Raw genomic sequence first — 22,932 nt, forward strand, 5'->3', positions numbered from 1 at the left:
GAAATGTACCCTCAACTACATGATCAATCTCAGGCAAGGGTACTGAGACCACTCAGTAGGGAAAGGAAAGTCTCTTCAACAAATGGTGTTGAAAAAACTAGATATCCACATGCAAAAAAGAATGAAGTTGGATCTTTATATTACACCATACACCAAAATTAACTCAAAATGGATTAAGGAGCTAAATGTTAAGACCCAAAACTACGAAGTTCTTAGAAAAAAACATACGGGAAAAGCTTCAGAATACTGGATTTGACAATGATTTTTTTGATATGACACCAAAAGCACAGGCAACAAAAGCAAAAATAGGCAACTGGGACTACAACAAATTTTTAAAGTTTTGTGTATCAAAGGACACAATCAGCAGAGTGAAAAGGCAATCTACAGAATGGTTGCAAATACTTGCAAGTCATATATCTGATAAGGGGTTAATATCCAGAATATATAAAGAACTCCTACAACTCAACAACAACAAAATCAAATAATCCAATTTAAAAATGGGCAAAGGACTTGAATAGACATTTCTCTAAAGATGATATCAAATTGCCAACAAGCATATGAAAAGATGCTCAACATGACTAATCAGAGAAATGCAAACCAAAACCACAATGAGATATCACCTCACACCCATTGGGATGGCAACTATTAAAAAATAACAAGTGCTGAAGAGGATGGAGAAAAATTGGAATCCTGGTGCCCTGCTGGTGGGACGTAAAATGGTGCAAAAGCTATAGAAAAGAGAACAGAGGTTCCTTCAAAAATAGAACTGACACACGCCTCAGCAATCCCACTCCTGGGTATACATCCAAAAGAACAGAAAACAGTCTTGAAGAGATATTTGTACACTCATGTTGATAACAGCACTATTCACAATAGCCAAGAGGTGGAAGCAACCCAAATGTCCACTGACGGAGGGACAGATACACAAAGTGTGGTATATACATACAATGGAATATATTCAGCGTTAAAAAGAAAAGAAATCCTGCCATATGCTACAACATGGATGAACCTTGAGGACATCAAGCTAAATGAAATACACCAGTCACAAAACGGCAAATCCTATATGATTCTACTTATATGAGATATTTAAAGTAGTCAAATTCATAGAAACAGAAAGTAGAATGGTGGTTACCGGGGCTGGGAGAGGGAGAAAGGGGAGTTGTTTAATGGGTATAGAGTTTCAGCTTTGTTCTGAAGATCTGTTTCACAACAATGTGAACATACTTAACACTACTGAATCGCATGCTTAAAAGTGGTTAAGATGGGCTGGCCCCATGGCTTAGCGGTTAAGTGTTCGCACTCCACTGCTGGCGGCCCGGGTTCGGATCCCGAGCGCGCACTGATGTACCGCTTCTCCAGCCATGCTGAGGCCGCGTCCCACATACAGCAACTGGAAGGATGTGCAACTATGACATACAACTATCTACTGGGGCTTTGGGGGAAAAATAAATAAATAAATAAAATTGTAAAAAAAAAAAAGTGGTTAAGATGGTAAATATTACGTTTTTTCACAATGAAAAAATTTTTCTGCATTAAAAATAATTTTGGCTACCAAATTGTTAGCTAAAGATGATAGTACAGTTTACAAATTAGTGCAACGTGTTTTTCTAATATATAGGGAGCAGCAGCGACTAAATGTTTTCAGAGTGAAATATGTTAAGAAAGGGGTTAGCTAAGTATAAAAATACTCCAATATTACATAGCAATATTTAGAAAGATAATTATGTTTAATATTCCTTTCTAAATATTAACAAAACATTAACGTGTCTAAAATTATAATTCAATGCAATAACTTTAAAAAAACAAAATGTAAAAGGTTATTTTTTAAATTTCCATCAATAATCAAGATTCCCATTTTTACCTACTAGAAATAAAGGATCGTCTAAAACTAAGAACAAAAGAGGAGTAAATTAAAATTTGGAAAGCGTTTTAGCTAGTCACTTTGATCTGAAAGACTTAAATCACTCAATCATGAAACTAAAGGAAGTTTCTCAAGTTGCAACTAAATATATTAATATCAAAAGGCTTCATGAAAGCTTGATACACTAAAGACATAAGAGATCAAATTTCAATTCAATTTAATTAAACAAACATTTTGAATCTTACACTTTGAAGTTTATATCCTCCTGCTCATTTGTAACTCCCCCTGCCAACTCCACCCCCCAACCCTGCCCCCTACCCCCCACGCCCCCACCCCTGCCACATATAGACACACACACACAAAGAACAAAAGGAATGATAATGGTTACCAAAGAAGTTGGGTAGGAATGAGGTGAAAAGGATGGGGGTTGAGGGGACCCTTCTGAGATAACCTTTTAGTATAGTTTTGATTTTCTGAACCATGTTAATGTTTCACATAGTCAAACAAACAAACAAGGAAATGAGGGACCCAAAATAGAACACAAAGAAATGAACTTAATTATATTTCAAATAAATAACATGACCACACTGAAGGGGGGCGAGCGCTGGGGAAGAACTAACCTAAGTAACTTTGGAACACACTATTTTGGCTACATGCTCCAAGTCTAAGCCTAAAGAACAAAAGAACTATAAACAAGTGCCATACCCTGGTTAGTAAGTTAGCAGTGGCATGGGTTAGCAATTCCAAAACTACTTTAAGCGTATTCTAGAACTGAGCAATAAGTAACATAGATTGTGGACAATGAGAGCCAAGATTCTCAGTATCAGAGAAGGGATTATAAACAGATGAAGAAGGACAGAATGAACTCTGAGGTTTCAGAATTGGACTTATCAGTATGAATTCATGCTTTCAATATAAAAACAGACACAGAAATACACACACATATGTATACACAAACATACATATTCTAGCTTTGCCACTCAAGGGGCCTAAAAGTAATAACACCCTACTACCAATGAGCACATCTGGCATTAGCATCCAGATCTTGTTTTCTGAATACCACTCTCCAATAAAAGGGAACTAGAGCTCCTTAGAGAAATGGCCAGTACCAGCGAGGGGCAGGCAAAGTACAAAGCAGAAACATCTTGTGGTGCCAGAAAGTAAGCACTCAAGGAAGGACGGGGCGATGTCAAAGGGACACAGCAGAAAGCTTCACGAGGCTCTTGCTGGACAGTCTGGGACAACTAACTGCGCAGTAAAACAAATAATGACAAGTAACAGATTAGAACCCATTGAATATGAATCCGTGAGTTCATACAGAAACAAAGAAAGAAATAAAGTGAAGGAAAGCTCTTTATAGAATTCCTTTCAGAGGAATGATGGAAATAGAAAATCATCATTTCGAAACCCCGCACTTATAATTGTTTAAGGCCATATCCATCAATGGATGCTAAAATGGGTCCGTGAAAATAAGATGAGAAACAGTACATGTGAATATTCTCAAAGTCTGTCTCCACAAGATACTATTATTACAATGAAAAAAAATCTTACAGCGGAAACATCCAGCAGTCACCACCTCAACCAAGTGATCGAAGTTAACATTACCAGTAATGGGACAAACTGACATCACATGCCTCCCAGTACATGAGGACACAACATCACTTCTGTGAAGTTATTCCAAAAACTCATAATCTGAAAACATCAGACAAACCCAAATTGAGGAACATTCTACAAAATAACTGGCCAGAACTCTTCAAAAGCGTCAGGGTCATGAAAGGCAAAGAAAGATCAAGAAACTACTCCAGATTAGACAACACTAAAGAGACAGTCATGGCAAATAAGCAATGTGTGATCTTGGACTGAATTCCGAGCCAGAAAAAGGTCATTAGTGAGACAATTGGCAAAATCTGAATGAAGTCTGTCAATAAGATACCAGTACTGCATTGATTTTAATTTCCTTAAAACAAATAGTATTTTGAGTAGTTCACACGGTTCACCAAACCAATAATATTGCCTTGATGTTAGCTGATGATGATTTTGATCACTGTACTGGGGTTATGCAAGAGAATGTCCTTATGTTCAGGAAGTACACACTCAAGTATTTAGAGGTAAAGAGGCTTCACGTCTGAAACTTACTCTCAAACATTTTAAGGAAAAAAGTTTGTGTGTGTGTGTGTGTACACAGAGAGAAAGAAGTAGTGATAAAACTAGGGTGGTAAAAAGTTTAAATTTGAAATATTTGGAGAATCTGGGTGAAGGGTATACAGGAATTCTTTGTACTATTTTTACAACTTTGTTTTATGTCTAGAATTATTCCAAAGTAAAAGTAAGTCCATCCTGTTATTCTCTCTTCCTGTTCTTTCCCACCAGAGCACTTTACTTTTTTGATTGTCTACCCACTGTAAGCACCATAATGTAGGGTCTGTATTTCTGCTTCTCAATGTATAACCAGCACCCAGCACAATTCTTTACACTTTAAACACACTAAATATTTTGAATGAAAGACTTAATAATCATGGACATATCACAATTTCCTATTTATGTATCTTTTCACTGATACAATGTTAAGAGGTCTCCATCAACTGATGAATGGACACAAGATATATGGTATATCTATACAATGAAACAGTATTTGGCAACAAAAAGAAATGAAGTACTGACACATGCTACAATATGGATGAACCTTGAAAACATTATGCTAAGTGAAAAAAGCCAGTCAAAAAGGACATTTTGTATGATTACATTTATATGAAATGTTCAGAACATGCAAATCTATAGAGATAGAAAGTAAGACTTTTGGTTGCCTAGGGCTGGGGGCATGGATAGATCAGGAAAAGACAGCCAAAGGGTGTGCAGGTGGAGTTCATTTGGGGGTAAGGAAAATGTCCTAAAATTGACTGTGGTGATGATGCTCAACTGTGAATATACAAAAAGCCACTGAATTGTACACTTTAAATGGGTGAAATTCATGGTATATGAACATTTCAATAAAGCAGTTAAAAACAACAACAACATTAAGAGCTCTGCCAAAAAAGTTTTTTGAAGCCCTGACAAATGTAGTAAAGGAATCTACATCCGTGGCCACAACGCATGGCATTGAAAACCACTGCATTATCGACTTTCAGAACCTTCTGTTCAAACTAAACCCAGCTGACAACCTTATATCTGTCTAATAAAGACTCCCAAACAAAAACAACTATTTTATGATACAGGGAAGAAATTTCCAGCAAATTTCAGCCCAATACTGAGCTTATTAGGTAAGAATGGGTTGGTGAGAGAGAATGCGCTTTAAGACTGATCCATCCTAACTCCTTTTCTGCTCCTGAGGCTCATTCAGAGGTCATCTCTCCCTGAAGCCTTCTCTGAATCCTCAGATCAAGCAAAGTGCTCTCCTCCGGGTTCCCACAGCACCCTGCACACACCTCTACCCTAGCACTTTTTGAGACAAACTATTTTTCTCCTCCATTAAAGGATAAAATCATGTTTCAGTCATCTCTGTATCCCCAGCAGCTAGCACAGTGCCAGCAGACAAAAACGGCTCCACTAAAACTGGTGAGTTGAACTTGTAGTGTGAATCTGGACCTGACTTGTCTAAGCTTCAGTTTTCTACTTATTAAATAGGAATTCCATCACCTGTCTCACCTAACTCAAAGGGATAAGACATGAGAAACAAACTAGGAAATATGCACAACAGCAGCTGAAAAAATGACACAGTATACATACATGGTCTTCCATTATTATAAAGTACCCTATATAAAATATCAGTTATTATTCTACAGGTCATTCTATGTACCTTAATTTTGTTACAGGAACTTTGTCTTTGATACTTCAGGGTCTAAAAAGGGATGAGGGGGTGGGAATACCCTAAACAAAAACTCATAAAAGCCTAAATTAATCTTTACATACCTTTTTGTCAGCTATTACAAGCAAAATAGAAAGCATTTTTTACTTCAACAATTAATGCTAAATTACTCAGTAAAGTAGCAAAGAATACAACAGCTACACAGGTTACTTTACAGCCCACTTTCCTGTCTCTATGTTCTGAAATGACTCAGAACCACAGGCTAAAATTCTATATTTAAAAAAAAGAAAGAAAAAGATATTTGTGACCTGAATGTTGCCACCACACCTCATAAATACAGCACCTGCTGCTGCTAAAACCTTTTATGCATTCAAGAGCCCTACGTGTTCTTGACAGAAACCATACTCAAGCAGCTGAATTTAGAACAGGCTGACCTTGAGCGAATCCATGCCCTGAGCACGGACTTCTGGCTCACATCACTACAGGCGCTAGACAGCCTCACCATCTATAGTAGTCCACAACTTCTGGCCACTGTCCCCGTCTATTTTAAGATATCCCTACTACATTTCTGTGTTGGACAGTTCAAAGAAATAGAATAACACGTGAACCTGTGTTTAAACACAAATCGTTTACCTCGGAACTTGGGGTATGTGTGTTCTTACTGTGATTAGCTCAAAAATATTTAATTTGGGAAGTTTCCACTTCCTGCTTTCATTTTTTAAATACAACATATTTTTAACAAAGAGTAAAAAATCAAGATACTTCTGCTTATTGACTAATCAGATTTATAAGTAACCTTAGTCAAAAATTAAGCCAGAATTGGCCAAGTTCCAAATATAAACTGCAAACACACTTTCAAAAATAATGGTTACCTGCTATTTTCCTACAAAATTACACTAGATATTAAAACAGTACCTGATTAAGGACTACACTATATTTTCACAAACTACCTTAATATGTACTAACTCTTCTAATTCTTGAATCTAACTGACATAAGGTCCTTTTTCTTTTAATCCAAGCAACATCAACCACAATGCTAGCACTAGTCTTTGTTTACAAGTAAGAACCTCATTTTTTTACTCTAAACACAGAACCTATAATTTAGCAATTACATAGCTTCCAAAATTCAGGTAAATTCTTTACTTGAAATTTATACATAAAAACAAATTAGAAACTACTAATTGTACTTAGCAATTACTCATAGCTTTTTTTTTTTCATTCCCAACAGACGCTAATATTTGTGCAAAGGCCTAATGCTAGAAACCAATATCATAAAATATTTAGTATTTTAGATTGCTTTTTGAAGATTTCCTTTACTCTCTTGAAACATTTAATAAATAGATAATCTCAAGTATAAAAAATAAATAAAGCTTTTTTTCACTCTCATCTAAAAGATTTCAAATAAAGAACAAGGAGCCTAGGTATCACAGGGAGCTAAATCGGACACGCAGAATAACGCAGGGCCCAAAGGAGACAAAGTCGTTTACCACCCAGTGGAGTAACACAGATCCCACACAACTGGAGCCTGCGGTTCTATATCACATGCTAGCTGACGGCAAAAATCCATAGAGTACAGAATCCATAGAGTACAAAGAGAAGGGAAAAAAAGTACTGTTCTTAAGACAGAATCCATAGAGTACAAAGAGAAGGGAAAAAAAGTACTGTTCTTCTTATGCCATCAAATAGATTTTAAAGTAATTTTTCCAGAAAAAAATTAACTAAAAGCAAATCTTGTATTCCATTAAATTGAAAAAAAATTTGTCAGGAGCACAGAGAACCAAATAAATCTAATTATATGAGATATTAAAGACTTACCAACCTGCCACAATTACAATACCTTTTAAACCATCTAAAAGATTTTAAGAACAGTATCTTGCACTCTAATACTAAAAATCACACATTCAGGAATATACTAAGGGGTAAATTAGGCCAAATTCCTAATTTCTAACACATATTTTAATGAACTTAATTATCACTTAGTGACACAAATGTGGGATTCCTCCTGATGACCTACTAATGATAGGGCATATATTTAGAGCTGATTTTTGTAGGAGTTAATTTCTCCTTTTATCCTGTCCTGGGTACTAAAGCCATCATCTGTTTGCAGGACGCTAACCAGGGTGAGAGGTGCAGTGCAAAGGGAGATGCAATACCAGAAAATAACGACCCCTGGTTGGGCCTAAATTCATAACCCTCGTGTTCTAACAATTTCCAACAATAAACAGCATATGTCCATCCATTTACTAACTTATCACTGGCCAATACTGGCAGGTCCTGTATCCGCCCCCTGCGTGGGGGCTCATGTGGCTCCCGAGGCCACCAAGACCGTAAATTCATTCAGGCTGAAATGAAAAGAATTCCTCAAACTATAAAACTAGAAATTCAAAAACATTTACATACTCAAGAGATTATCATAGCATTCTGTTAATCACGACACTGCAGCACTTTACCAATATTTACATGGAAATCATTTTCTTCTTTAAATTTCACTCACAGCACCAAAACCACAACAGCATTACCTATAGCACACAGGTAGAAAGAACATAACTTGTTATGAAAAAGTGGCCTGAACATTCATAGCAGCCACGGAAGTGTGTCTACATCTTAAAATCATTAATCAAAATAACTTTTTGAATTCTTACATCTAACTTTTCTAAACATTCAGTTACATTTGATTATGTCTTTAATAAACCAGTTCTCTTAAGTGCATTAATCATCTATCACTCCTTCAGGTCTATTAACAATAAAAACAACCACAAGTCTTTGGCATGGAACTTTGCAGTAGAGATTTCTATTCTGCTTGGGCAGATTTTACGTCTAAATTTTTAGAATCTTTTTAAAACCTCAAACCTAAATTGATCTTGTCTTGATTATTTATCTGAAACAGTGTTTTTCACGACACACACACACCCAAAATTATTTCATTTATCAGAAACTCCACATTTTATTAAATAACCAAAAAGTTGTTGTCCCCTACCTGTAGTACCGAGATTGTAGATATGTTGAACAAACAGTCTTGGATACATGACTGGCCGACCCAAAGTCTATTACTTTAACCCTGTATGGCTGCCGAACAGGATCCACCAACATAATATTCTCTGGTTTGAGGTCAGCATGAATTAAACCAAGACTTTTCAATTTTTTCAGTGCAGTGGCCACTTGCTGAAGAATGGGTCGAATTACTTTTAGTGGCAGGGGACTGAACTTATTTTGTTTCAGAAAGTCATACAAGTTTTGTTCCAGCATCTCAAAGACTAAACAGGTATGATTACGGTGCTGAAAGCATTCGTAAGCTCGCACAAAGTTATACTCATCAGCATTTTCAGTACTGAGTCTCGCTAATATGCTCACTTCTATTTGACCCTGACGTGCATAAGAAGGGTGGTTCTTCAAAATTTTGATGGCTACAATTTCATTTGTCCCTCTTTTCCAGCATTTGACTACCTGGCCAAAAGTGCCTCGACCAAGAAAATCAAGGACTTCATAAGTATTTTTCACGGAGCACAAGACTTCGTGCTGCACTAACTGATAGTCGCCCTCTCCAGTGGTGCAGTTTTGCTTTGTTCCTGTGGTGGCTGTCACAACTGTCACTGGGTTTCCCATGTTGGTTTGCAACATTGCAGGAAGTAGGGACAGCTCATCAACAATCTGCATCGCGCTGCTGTGACGATCCAACTCCTCACTCTTGCGCTTCAACCCACATCTCAGGGGGCCCTCCAGGACACTGAACCTGTGTCGCCACGCCCCAGCCTGAGGGGCCTCCACGTGAGCTCGCTGTGCCTGAGCCGCGATGACCTTGGTAGCACCCGCAGTGTTTTTTAAAACAACAGCACTTGTCTGCCACGACAAGTGATGTCCTCGAGGTCTGTGAAATGGGATCTTTGTCTGAAAAGCACTACCCTTTGTGGGAGGATGAGAATTTCCAACGTTCCTACCATTCAGATAGGTCCGTGGATAATTTCTTTCCTGGAATACACAACCGCTTGGCTCTACTTTCAGTTTCTTCACACTACAAAAGGCACTTGACTGAGTTTGATAAACATACGGTGGGTAGACCAAGACTTGTGAGGCCATACCTGCAAAAGAAAAAGAGAAAAAGGAACATATTAACTACAAATTTTTTTTTAATTTTAAATCTCATGAAGAAAACTTTTAAGGGTCAAGTCCATAATTTGTAAAAATAATTAAATTCCATTAAGATTTTTTCCCCTTAGGGCCAGCCCCGTGGCTTAGCGGTTAAGTGCGCGCGCTCCGCTGCTGGCGGCCCAGGTTCGGATCCCGGGCGCGCACTGACGCACCGCTTCTCCGGCCATGCTGAGGCCGCGTCCCACATACAGCAACTGGAAGGATGTGCAGCTGTGACACACAACTATCTACTGGGGCTTTGGGGGGAAAAATAAATAAATAAATAAAATTAAAGATTTTTTTCCCTTGGAGAAGATAAGCATTTTCAATACCTACATTCTAGTTAATTAATGCTTCAGCTATTTTGAGTATTACATAAAACGCTGGGAATAAGAGTTGAGTTCATTCATTTAACCAATAACTATTTTTTTTTTTTAAAGATTTTTTATTTATTTTTTATTTTTTGCCCCCAAAGCCCCAGTAGATAGTTGTATGTCACAGCTGCACACCCTTCTAGTTGCTGTATGTGGGACTCGGCCTCAGGATGGACAGAGAAGTGGTGCCTCGATGCGCACCCGGGATCCGAACCCAGGCCGCCAGCATCGCAGCGCGCGCACTTAACCACCAAGCCACAGGGCCGGCCCCTAACCAATAACTATTTACTGAGCAGCTACAATAGCCAAGATATGCCCTCAGAATTGTGCCAACCCTTTTTACCCCAAAAGAATAAGTACAGATCCTACAACTGTACACATTTGGCAAAAGTAAAGCATTTTATCACCAAATTTTCATTTATGAACCAATGACAAGGAAAGAAAATAATTATTACATAAATATAGTCATAGTCCTTAAACCTAAAGCATAAGAATTGCCTCAGGAAAAAAAATCAATTGCAAAAATAAGTATATAAGCCAGATACGGGTCCTTTGCACGATGTTCTCTCTACTTAGTGTCCTCTTCTACATCCAGCCTGAACACTTAGCAACTCCTTTACATTCAAATCAGAGTGAGGCACTACCTTCTTGTGAAGCCTTTCCGAGGACACACACTCACCACTCACCCTCCAGGCAGAGCTGCACATTCAGTGCTCTCACAGAAGCTTCTATACCCTTCTAATTAGTGTTCATGATGTTACACTACACTGTAATTGTCAGTGTATACATCAGTCTTTCACACTAGATTTGAAACAAGGTGCCCAAGATATAGAGCTGGTGTTCAATAAATGTTAGTTGGGTGAATTAATTTCAAAATATTTCTATTCTCCACAATTTAAAAATCTGTATTGTATTAACCAGGCCAAGTCTCCTACTATTTTAACAAATCATCAAATAGTAATTCAACTCAAAAACAACAGATTGCATCACAATATGTAATATATAATATTTAAAATATAAGACTACCACCTACTGAGCACTTACTGTGCAACAATTTAATAAATGCTTTACTTGTAATATTTCATTTAGTCATATTAATATATTCCCAATTTGCTGTTAAGAAAACTAAAGCTCAGAGGGACTAGGTAACTGGCCCAAGGTCACATAGCTAGAGTGTAGTCAAAGGAACAAGAAAACACACTGCCCTTCAGATAAAAGGCATAACTTGATGCCTCCTTCAAATTCCTAAATGCTTCTTGTTAACTATCTATCACATTTCTAAGTGGACTTGGCTTTGGTAAGAAAGCAGCTACAAAACTTTATTAGACAAATGAGATTTGATGTTCAATGTGTGAGAGAAAATCGTAAATTGAAATCCTGGCATTCCAAACCATTTCATCCATTTTCTTAAAATCTCAATGGCATCTATTCTGTACCTTTACTCAGAGGAGGTTTCAAAACTCCACCAATTTATCATCCTTTTAAGGAGGCAAACCCAGACTGAAAACTCCTTCTAAACATATCAAACTCATCCACTGATTTACTTAACACTGTTTGTGAGGCTCCCCAACTTCTAATTTACTTAACACTGTTTGTGAGGCTCCCCAACCTTACCTTCAATAATTTAACATTACCATGAGTCTCCTCATTTCAAACCACTTCTATGACCTACACGCACAGAAACAGACTCAGAAAGACAAATGATGAAACTCACAGACAAGAACTTCTAAAACAGATATTATAAATATACTCGTGGATTTAAAAGAAAACCATGAACATAAATAGAAGAGACATGAAAAGCATTTTAAAAATGGACTGGTCAGCCTGGAGAACCTGCATACCATACACAGATGGTGAGAGAGCAATTTGGCAACACCTAACAAAACAGCAAGTGGATATGTCCTCTGACCTGGAATGAGGCAACTCAGATACAGTACAAGAAGACCCATGCAGGGGCCGGCCCGGTGGCACAAGCGGTTAAGTGCACGCACTCCACTGCCTCTGCCCGGGGTTCGCAGGTTCGGATCCCGGGCGCGCACCAACGTACCGCTTGGCAAGCCATGCTGTGGCAGCGTCCCATATGAAGTGGAGGAAGATGGGCATGGATGTTAGCCCAGGGCCAGTCTTCCTCAGCAAAAAAAAAAGAGGAGGATTGGCAGATGTTAGCTCAGGGCCAATCTTCCTCAAAAAAAAAAAGAAGACCCATGCAGCACTATGTGAAGAAACACAGTATTGGAAATAACCTCAACATCCATCCAAAAGGCACGAGTTAAATACATCTTGATACAAAGACCAACTATAAGCTTTTAAAAAAAATGAAAACCAGGGGCCATCCCGGTGGCGCAGTGGTTAAGTACGCACACTCCGCTTTGGCGGCCCGGGGTTCGCAAGTTTGGAGCCTGGGCGTGTACCGATGCACTGCTCATTAAGCCATGCTGTGGTGGCATCCCATATAAAGTGGAGGAAGATGGGCATGGACATTAGCCCAGGATCAATCTTCCTCAGCATCAACAGGAGGATTGGCAACGGATATTAGCTCAGGGCTAATCTTTCTCACACACACACAAAAAAACGAAAACCAACTATTTACCCTGTAATGGCCTGATTCCCAAGATAATATTGTTATATGAAAAAAGCGAGATTCAGAAAAATGTGTACTTTATAATAGTTACTACCACGTGTGTTTAATAAAAAAGGAGAATTATATATGTATATATTTGTATGTACACTGAATATCTGTACATACACAAAGACACTCTTTGCCTTAGAGGAGAGTAACAAGAATATTGGAGGCAATGAGAAAGACGTACTTTTCACTGTGCGTCATTTTCACCACTTTAATTTTTACCATGGACATTATTACTTGTTCAAAAGAAGTTTCTGAATCATCTGGGAACCTATTAAAATATATACTTTCTGGGAGCTCCTTTCTACCTGCTAGATGGGATGCTGCCCGATTCATGAATTGCTGAATAAAGCCAATTAGATATTTAAACTAAAAAAATATATTTTATATATAATATATACTTTTTATATTTACAGATGAAATAATATATCTAGCATTTGCTTCAAAATAATACAGAAGAAGAGAAAGTGGATGGGGATATGGATCTCGTTTTACGAGATTAGCCAGAAATTGTTCATTATAGGAGCTTCACAGTGAGTAAAAACGTTCATTATATTATCCTGTCTACTTTCAAATGTTTATATTTTTCCTTACTAAAAAGTTAAATAAATAAATATACATTTAAAATTCCACCCAGAAAGATTGTGATCCAGTAGATCTGCGGTAAGGTCCAGGCACCTGTATGTCTACAAGCTTTCAAGGCCATTTAGAGTCACACTAACATCTGAAAACCAATGATCTAGTCTGGACAAATCCCGGGGCAAATTCAACTCTTACCAACTCAGGGCCCTCAAGTCTGAGAAATTGGGATGAAGTCCTAGGGATGAGAATGCACACCACTCTAAGCCAGTCTATCCATGTTAAATTAAGGTGTTATGTGGACAACAGCTGAGATCCGGGTAAACAACTCAGAGATACTGAAGAAACTACTGCAATTTCTGAGTCCTGCTGTTCCTACCTTTTCTTTCCCAACATGCCAAGCTAGAAGAGAAACAATTACCCAAGGGCCCAAACCAGAGCCAACTAAAGGAAGCTTAGAAAAAGGAATTACCCCTCACCAACACTGTGCTCTGTGGGACCAATCTCAAAGGGGACTTTAGAAAATAAACACGGATAGGAATGTCACTTAATACACCTAGCACATAAGGAGAAAGGGGTGAGGGGAGATAGCTGTAACAGACCACATGGAAAGAACTCTAAATTACTAATTAACTTGACCACTGTGACTCCCTGCCATATCCAGGTATTAAGTCTTTCGCTTCGCCCACCCTCCATCAGATAAGCTCATGACCTGATATAAGTATCCTACACTCCGTGTTTATGGACTTTACAGAGTCCAGTATTCCCAGGAGCTGCTGAAGTCCATCGAGTCCAAAACATCGATTCAGTACGACACTATTTGCTATTAGTTTTCACTGCAATACGCACTATGTTCTACCTCTGCAGCTCTATTATTCATGAATTTGTCACTGGTTCTTATCAAGTTCTGAAATACTACCCCTTTGTGGCTGGACTACCTACTAAATATCACTCAGAGGATAAGGAAGACTTGTTAGAGCAACCAGTAAGCTTCCATTCCTCAAGCTTTATACTCTCAGGTACTTTAACTTTGATTAATAAGGCTTATTTTTCCAACCATCTAAAAAACTTTAAGACCCACCTGAATTCTATGCAAATTCTTCACATTCTTTCACAATTGCCAACACAGCAAGGTAACCAATACTGACACTGACAAGCATGGGTCTGACCAGGGCTAATCACAACGAGATATGTTTTCTTCTTCTTTTTCTTATTACACATAATATCAGGCCTTCTGAAAAGGGAGGGAGGAAGCAGAGACAAAACTACTATCTCATATTCAATTTATTAGCCAATACGAAAATTGTGAATTGTTTTCTGCCAAACATACGAAGCTCACATGTAATCGGGTTCTTCTTTAAAATGTAGTGCGACATCACAGACATTTAATTAAAGGCAATAATGCCTTGCATTCTCCTTACTCAACTTTCTTCTTCTACTTGTTCAAATCTCCATTTTAAATTTTTTTTGTTTTTTAAAAATTATAGTAAAATATATATAACATAAAATTTATTATTTTTAAGTGTATAGTTAAGTACAATACACTTAACTTATAGTTAAGTACATTCACACTATTGTGCAACCATCACCAACATCCATCTCCAGAACTTTTTTCCTCTTCTAAAACTGAAACTCTGCACCCATTAAACAACATCTGTCCATTCCCCCCACCCCAGACCCTGGCAACCACCATTCTAGACTATCTCTATGAATTTGACTACTCTAGCTACCTCACATAAGTGAAATTATACAATATCTGTCCTTTTATGACTGGCTTATTTCACTTAGCATAATGTCTTCAAGGTTTATCCATGTTGCAGCATGCGTCAGAATCTCCTTTTTTTTTTGTTTTTCATAATTTTATTTATTTTTTTCCCCCAAAGCCCCAGTAGATAGTTGTATGTCATAGCTGCACACCCTTCTAGTTGCTGTATGTGGGACGCAGCCTCAGCATGGCGGGAGAAGCAGTGCATCGGTGCGCTCCCGGGATCCGAACCCGGGCCGCCAGCAGCAGAGCGCGAGCACTTAACCGCTAAGCCATGGGGCCAGCCCAGAATCTCCTTTTTTAAGGCTAAGTAATATTCCATTGTATGTATATGCCATATTTTGTTTCTCCATTCAGCCATCAAAAAATATCTGGGTTGTTTCCACCTTTTGACTATTGGGAATACTGTTGCTGTGAACACGGATGTACAAATACCTCTTTAAGACTCTGCTTCCAGTTCTTTTGTGTATACACCCAGAAGTGGAATAACTGCATTATACAGTAATTCTGTGTTTAATTTGAGGAATGACTCTACTGTTTTCCACAGTAGCTGCACCATTTTACATTCCCACCATTAGTGCACAAGGGTTCCACGTTCTTCACATCCTTGCCAACACTCATTTTCTTTTTTCTCCTTTTTTATAATATCCATCATAACAGGTATAAAGCGGTATCTCATCGTGGTTTTCAAATCTCCACTTTTAAATCCAATTCTTTTTTTTATCAATATTGGCTGCACTAACACCTAGAACCCGATGTCATCAATGGCTATAATAAGTAAACTTCTTGCGTATTCATTTGAGTTACTGATAAGTATTCAACACTACACTTAAGACTAAGCTCTACAGAAACCCATATACAGCTGAGCATTCCCAAATGATGACTGAATAATCCCCAGTTCTTTCACACCATCACAGGAAAGTACAGAAATTATTAAATTACTAAAAACATCAAGTTTAAACTAAGATACAAATATGAAAACGTGATTAGTATTGAAGATTTCTAAAGATCTAGAAGAATAAATGAAAATTACAAGTAAAAGAAAAGCCTTTTAAAAATACAGACAAAAGATTTTTTTTTACCTCAAGAGAAGCTCAAGGCACTGAAAGATTATCTCATTATGAACAGGGATAAAAGACCAAAACGTTAAATTTGTGGCCAAAATTCTACAATTAAAAACAACCCCAAAAACCAGCAATTCAATAAACAAAAAAGTCACCTCAATGAAAATTACCTCAGGAAATATTTTCATTCAACTGTAAATAAGTAAACAGCCACACTAGATCAAAGAAAACCTTTGATTCTGTTGACATAAAAAACCCCGCATTCAGATTTCTTTTCTGAACGTACCTATCAACTCTGTCTCCAGCATATGAAAATAAATAGACACAAGCCCAGTTCACTTCCAAAAATGAACTTATTACCACTCTTTAAAGGGAGATAGAATGGAACAGGAAATAAAAAATACAGTTACGATGGCTGTATCAGGTAAAACGTACCAATGTATCTTTAATCTGATGGCCTCAAAGCTAACAGGGCTGGAGCACCGGCCCACGTGAAAACAGTAATATCTTAGTACTGCTCTAACTGGGTGGAACATAAGTTCACTAATGGAATGAAGTGTTTTTAGTCAACTTACACAAATATACATTATAGACTGTAATTGTCTTTCAGCATGCTATCATCAGCACCAGAGACAAAAAGACTTAATCTACCACGTGAAAATCAGTGAGCATGCTAAAAAAACAAAGAAAACACTGTGACACACGCACGCATGTGCACACACACATACACACACACAGGCACGTGCGCACATGCGCACACACATACACACGCACGCACGCCCAGGTGCTCCCTGACCCACCTTATTCTGGCCCTTACCTGGATCCAGTTGTCTCTCAAAGCCCTCTCTTTCCCTCCCTCATCTCAATTAAGCCCCAAGATCTGACCTGCCCTTATCAATACAACACTTCACATTCTCTCCTCAAAATATTATCCCTCTCTTCCTTTGCTCTACCGTCTCTCTCTGATGATCTCCAACCACACGAACTCCCAATATTCTGTGCTAAATTCTAGTTCCTCTCCTTCTAGTAAAAAAGATTCAAAATTAACACTTCTCTTATGTAACACAAAAAGTATTTTTAAAAATGCTTATTAGCAGCAAAAGAATCCAAAATTCTCGATGTGAATACAATGGCTCTCAATCTTTTTCCTGACACGTGTCAGGTATGTCGAACTTGGAAGAAGTGAAGCGCTTCAGGGGAGACAGTATTCAAGGGCAAAACTTGTTCAGAGAAATAAAAGCACATCAAGGAAGCTGGTCTTCGCCAAACTGTTTTTATGTGCAAATGAGTAATTAATTTAGTCATTTCAAGAAAGGAGCTTTGCACATCACTATAATGACCTTCAACACGGCAGAATACCCTTTTGAAAATAAAAGGATCACCTACCTCACCTAGCTAGTGGGCCAAAGAGAAATTATGCTGTTCTTTTTTTTTTTTTTTTAAAGATTTATTTATTTATTTCCCCCCCAAAGCCCCAGTAGATAGTTGTATGTCATAGCTGCACATCCTTCTAGTTGCTGTATGTGGGACGCGACCTCAGCATGGCCAGAGAAGCAGCGTGTCGGCGCGCGCCCGGGATCCGAACCCGGGCCACCAGCAGTGGAGCGCGCGCACTTAACTGCTAAGCCACGGGGCTGGCCCAATTATGCTGTTCTTAACTAAACTACTTTTGCATTCCTCACAAAGTCTAGCAGACTTAAATGAATAAAGCCTCAAGCTATTCTATAACCTCACATCTTTTCAAACTTACTTTTTATAGGATATTGCAAACATCAGTTTTATCACAACTTTAATTTTCTGTGTCTGAGTGTGAGGAAGATTAGCCCTGAGCTAACATCTTTTGCCAATCCTCCTCTTTTTTGCTGAGGAAGATTGGCCCTGGGCTAACACCCGTGCCCATCTTCCTCTACTTTATATGTGGGACGCCTGCCACAGCATGGCTTGATAAGCAGTGCGTAGGTCCATGCCCAGGATCCGAACCTGCAAACCCCAGGGCCACCGAAACGGAGCACATTAACTTAACCACTACGCCACCAGGCCAGCCCCCACAACTTTAATTTTTGTACAAAACATTACGTCTTGGTTTCACAAGGTCTGACAATCAAAGAGATCATAGGAGATATAATAAAGTCTTAAAGGTAACAATACTGTCTATAATCTAGTTTTATGTAAATAATAGATTATTTTGGCTTGGTTTATCCATAAAGATTTTGCTTTCATGAATATACTTACAAAAAAAAAGTTTCACTTTTTCCATTTTTAAAATATTTTCAGGCACATTGGGGCTTGCCCAGGGGCATAGTAGTTAAGTTCGCGCGCTTCGGTGGCCTGGGGTTCACGAGTTCCAATCCCAGGCGCAGACCTACGCACTGCTCATCAAACCATGCTGTGGTGGCATCCCATATAAAGCAGAGGAAGATGCACACAGATGTTAGCTCAGGGCCAATTTTCCTCAGCAAAAAGAGGAGGATTGGCAATGGACATTAGCTTGGGGCTAATCTTCTTCACCAAAAAAATATTTTCAGGCACATGAATATTTCAGGCACAAGGAATATGAAGACATCAATAAAGTTTCATTTGGAATCTTTTTTTATGATATTTGTAATTGGATACCATTTAACCACCAATATCAAAACTTCATTTCTGTTTCAACTGAAAATTTGTCAACATTTTATAGAGGGATAAAGGGATATTTTTCTTAAGAGCTTTAAAATTTAAAGATAAGGTATCAAATACAGAGAAGAATGTTAAAAACAAACAATACACTATTTTAATTACACAGTAACAGATTAAAGCCATGAATTAACACAACAATGCCACTCTGACCATTTTATTTTGGACTATCTCATAACCATAGTATTTTTTAATTAAATTAATATTAATTTGTTGTATGTGCTTTCAAAAAATGGGATAGCAGCCCATGAAACAATTATGGTGATACCACAAATGGAAACCTGTAGCCAAAAGCTGTACTACTTGGGCTGAAGCTTCAATTTCTGCTAGTTGACCTAATTTTCAACTTTTTTTCAAATGATAAATGAGTTACCTATGAAAGTTATATCAAATTCACTTTTTAATGGCTTATAGCTACATTCACTGTGAATATTATCAAATAATGTTTTAATATTATTTTAAATCTACCTTTACTATACTTACCCCTGACAATAGATGGTTGGCCCAGTTCTCAGAGTTACAAGTTTGAAGTTTAAAGATTCAATCACTTGGGGGAAAAGAAAACAAAGTGTAGGTTCCTTCATTAGTACCCAAACTTTAATTTGTGACAACAAAACCCATATGAACCTATCTGGTTTTTCTGACAACATCAAAGAAACAGACCGTATTTTACAGAAGAAATGAAAGAATTGTTAATTTAATCCAAAGGAAATTTCTTTTTTTTAATGAAGATTTATTTATTTGTTTGTTTGTTTGTTTATTTATTTATTTATTGAGGAAGATCAGCCCTGAGCTAACATCCATGCTAATCCTCCTCGTTTTTTTGCTGAGGAAGACCAGCTCTGAGCTAACATCTATTGCCAATCCTCCCCTTTTTTTTTCCCCAAAGCCCCAGTAGATAGTTGTATGTCATAGTTGCACATCCTTCTAGTTGCTGTATGTGGGACGCGGCCTCAGCATGGCCGGACAAGCGGTGCGTCAGTGTGCGCCCGGGATCCGAACCCGGGCCACCAGTAGCCGAGCGCGCACACTTAACTGCTAAGCCACGGGGCCGGCCTGGAAATTTCTTTTACAAATTATTTTCATTGGTAAATTCAAATTGTGGCATACTATTTCTTAAATAATCAAATCAGGTTATCCAAAATCTAATCACTCCAGCATTTTTCCTTTAATGCCCAAAGTGCAAGGGTAGAGTAGTCTACAGCTCCTGTACACCTCATATGGACTGAACAAGCAACCATCTGCTTCACTGTGTGGTGGTTACCACCTCACCCTACCCCATCCAAAAAGAGACAGAGATCTTCACTGCTTTATTAAAAAAAACTGTCTCCAACTAGTGATTTCACAAATTTTTATCATATATTGACCATTTGTGAATTTATCAAGAGAAGTTTACAATGCTGTATCTGTCTTTCATTACGTTTAAACAGTTTCACACCTACATGCTCTAATTATTCTCCAACTGAAGCGCTAGAATTTCCTTCAAGAGGATAAATATAAAAGAGGGAAAAAAATCTTCACCAATTATAGATATTTCCACCTTTCCATCCAAAGAAGATTAAAGAAAAAAAACCGAATATATAAATGTCTCACACACAAAGCCTACAGAGAATTTATATTTTTTTATCCTTCTCAGTTTAAAATTAATGTGACATTGTTAACAAGTTATAAACCTCTGAAAGAAAGCAAGAAAGGTTTTCTTTTAAAAAGATACAAAAAGCACCAACTATAAAAGGAAAAGATTAGAAAATCTGACGATTAAAATTTAAAATGTATTCATTTATCAAATATTAGAAATAAAGATAAGTCACAGATACGGAGAAGATACTGGCAAAACACAACTGACAAAGATCTAAAGATATCATACTGTGTTTGGTAAAAATCAGTAGAAAAATGGGTAAAAGATATAAAGAAGCAATTCACAGAAAAGGAAATACAAGCCAAAAAACTCATTAAAAAATTCTCAAGCTCACTGGTAATAAGGAAAACCCTAATTAAAACTAGAGTAAGAAGCCATTTTATACCCACGCGACTGACAAAAAGCACAAGAACACCCAATGCTGAGGAGGAGTAGGGCAACAGAGACTCTTCTAGACTGGGGTGAGAAGCACAATCCCTGTGGAGAGCACCCTGAAAATCAGCATCGTCTATAACCTAGCAGTTGTCTCCCAGACACGTTTCCTGCCCAGAGAAACGCTCCCACACAAGTACAACGAAACAGGCAAACCATGTTCGTGCTGCAGTAACAAAATTGTGAAGGAATCTAACTGTCAGAAAAGGAAAGGAGAAAGTGTGGCTTTTGCATACAATACAATATACACAATACAAGTGTGGCTTATACCATAATTGTCATATATTTCTGCACCAAAAGAAAAACCACAATTATAAGGGTAAGACATCACTGATTTTAAGATGCATCACAATTTCAATGATGTTAAAATGTGGGAAAAATTATGCATGGTAGAATTAATGAGGTGTAGCAAAATGAATTAACTGAAATTACTATATCAACATGGATAAATATCAACAATGTACAACAAAAACCAAGTTGCAGAAAAGCATGTATCATTTATTATAAAGTTAACAGCAGACAAACCTATATTGCATTTTTAGATATATTAAGTATCTGGTAAAAGTACAAAAACATTCATGGAAATGATAAACACGCCAGGAAGAAAGGGAAAGAAGGAGGGACTTCAACTATATAAACTGTTTGATTTTGCACCCAGGATGGCAGCTACATAGGAATTGATTCTATTATTCTCTATACTTTCATAGCCTCAATTTATATTAACTTTTAAATGAAGAGGGGAAAAAAATCTACCAGACAATAACCCTTTAATAACTGCATTTTTAAAAGTTAGAAAAATATAATCATTTTAGATATATTTTGTTAGCATATTCAATCAGCCATACCCTATTTCATTGCATTTTTCTTTCAATTTTTAAAATTTTCTTTCAGGGCCGGCCGGGTGGCGCAAGCAGTTAAGTGTGTGCGCTCTGCTGCGGCGGCCCGGGGTTCGCCAGTTCGGATCCCGGGCACGCACCGACGCACCACTTGTCAAGCCATGCTGTGGCAGCGTCCCATATAAAGTGGTGGAAGATGGGCATGGATGTTAGCCCAGGGTCAGTCTTCCTCAGCAAAAAAAAGAGGAGGATTGGCAGATGTTAGCTCAGGGCCTATATCTTCCTCACAAAAAAAAAAAAAAAAATTTCTTTCAATTCAAACCAAGTAAAGACATTTAGGAGCAGAAAGATTTAGCGATGAACAAAACATGTTTTTTCATCAATGAGCTCCTTCTAGCAAGAGGCAAAGACGTATACACACAACTACATCACTAATCAGGGCAGTAACATAAGGATGTGCAAGGTACACAGGTAACAAACAACAGGGGATGATTAATGTATGGCTTGAAGGAGCAGAAAAGAATTCGGTAAGGGGGCCGGCCTGGTGGGGCAGTGGTTAAGTTCACACGCTCTGCCTCAGTGGCCTAGGGTTTGCAGGTTTGGATCCTAGGTGTGGACCTACGCACCTCTTATCACACCATGCTGTGGCAGGTGTCCCACATATAAAGTAGAGGAAGATGGGCATGGATGTTAGCCCAGGGCCAATCCTCCTCAGCAAAAAGAAGAGGATTGACAACAGATGTTAGCCCAGGGCTAATCTTCCTCACCAAAAAAAAAAAAAAGAAAGAAAAAAGAATTCAGTAAGAAGTTAACCTACGAGCTAAATTTTGAAGGATGGAGGAAAAAAGTCTGCTATGTAGGAGAGGCTTCTCCACGCAGTACAAGCCAAGAGCACATACAAGGGCAGAGACTAATGAAAAATATGACATATTGGCTTTATCTAGCTAGAAGAGAGGCCCACAAATTATGGTTGACCAAATCTGACCCAGGCTATTTCTGCATGGCCCATAAGCTAAGAATGGTTTTTACATCTTTAAAGGGTTGTTTTAAAAAAAAAAAAAAAAAAGTATGCAACAGAGACCATATGTGGCTTGCAAAGCCTAAACCATTTGCCATCAAGCCCTTTAAGAAAGTCTGTTAACCTCTACACTACAAC

The 22,932-nt window shown here is 37.9% G+C and overlaps 1 protein-coding gene across 5 annotated transcripts in view; it reads right to left on the minus strand.

Annotated features, from left to right (window-relative positions):
- Positions 1-22,932, minus strand: part of HIPK3 (homeodomain interacting protein kinase 3) — a 96,285-nt gene that overhangs the window by 53,989 nt on the left and 19,364 nt on the right. For 3 of the 5 annotated variants that reach the window (XM_087423162.1, XM_087423160.1, XM_087423163.1), the window contains exon 2: positions 8,641-9,739. The exons of 1 other annotated variant lie outside the window; for it this stretch is intronic. In XM_087423162.1, the coding sequence (XP_087279288.1) occupies positions 8,641-9,737 (1,097 nt within the window). In that variant the 5' untranslated portion in view covers positions 9,738-9,739. Of the gene's footprint in view, positions 1-8,640; positions 9,740-19,352; positions 19,417-22,932 lie in introns of all 5 variants that reach the window. One more of the 5 variants, XM_087423161.1, reaches the window with a different exon arrangement.

Source organism: Ceratotherium simum, chromosome 34, assembly GCF_057802395.1.
Source record: "Ceratotherium simum simum isolate JZ-2026a chromosome 34, ASM5780239v1, whole genome shotgun sequence".
In the NCBI taxonomy this organism is placed as follows: Eukaryota; Metazoa; Chordata; class Mammalia; order Perissodactyla; family Rhinocerotidae; genus Ceratotherium; species Ceratotherium simum.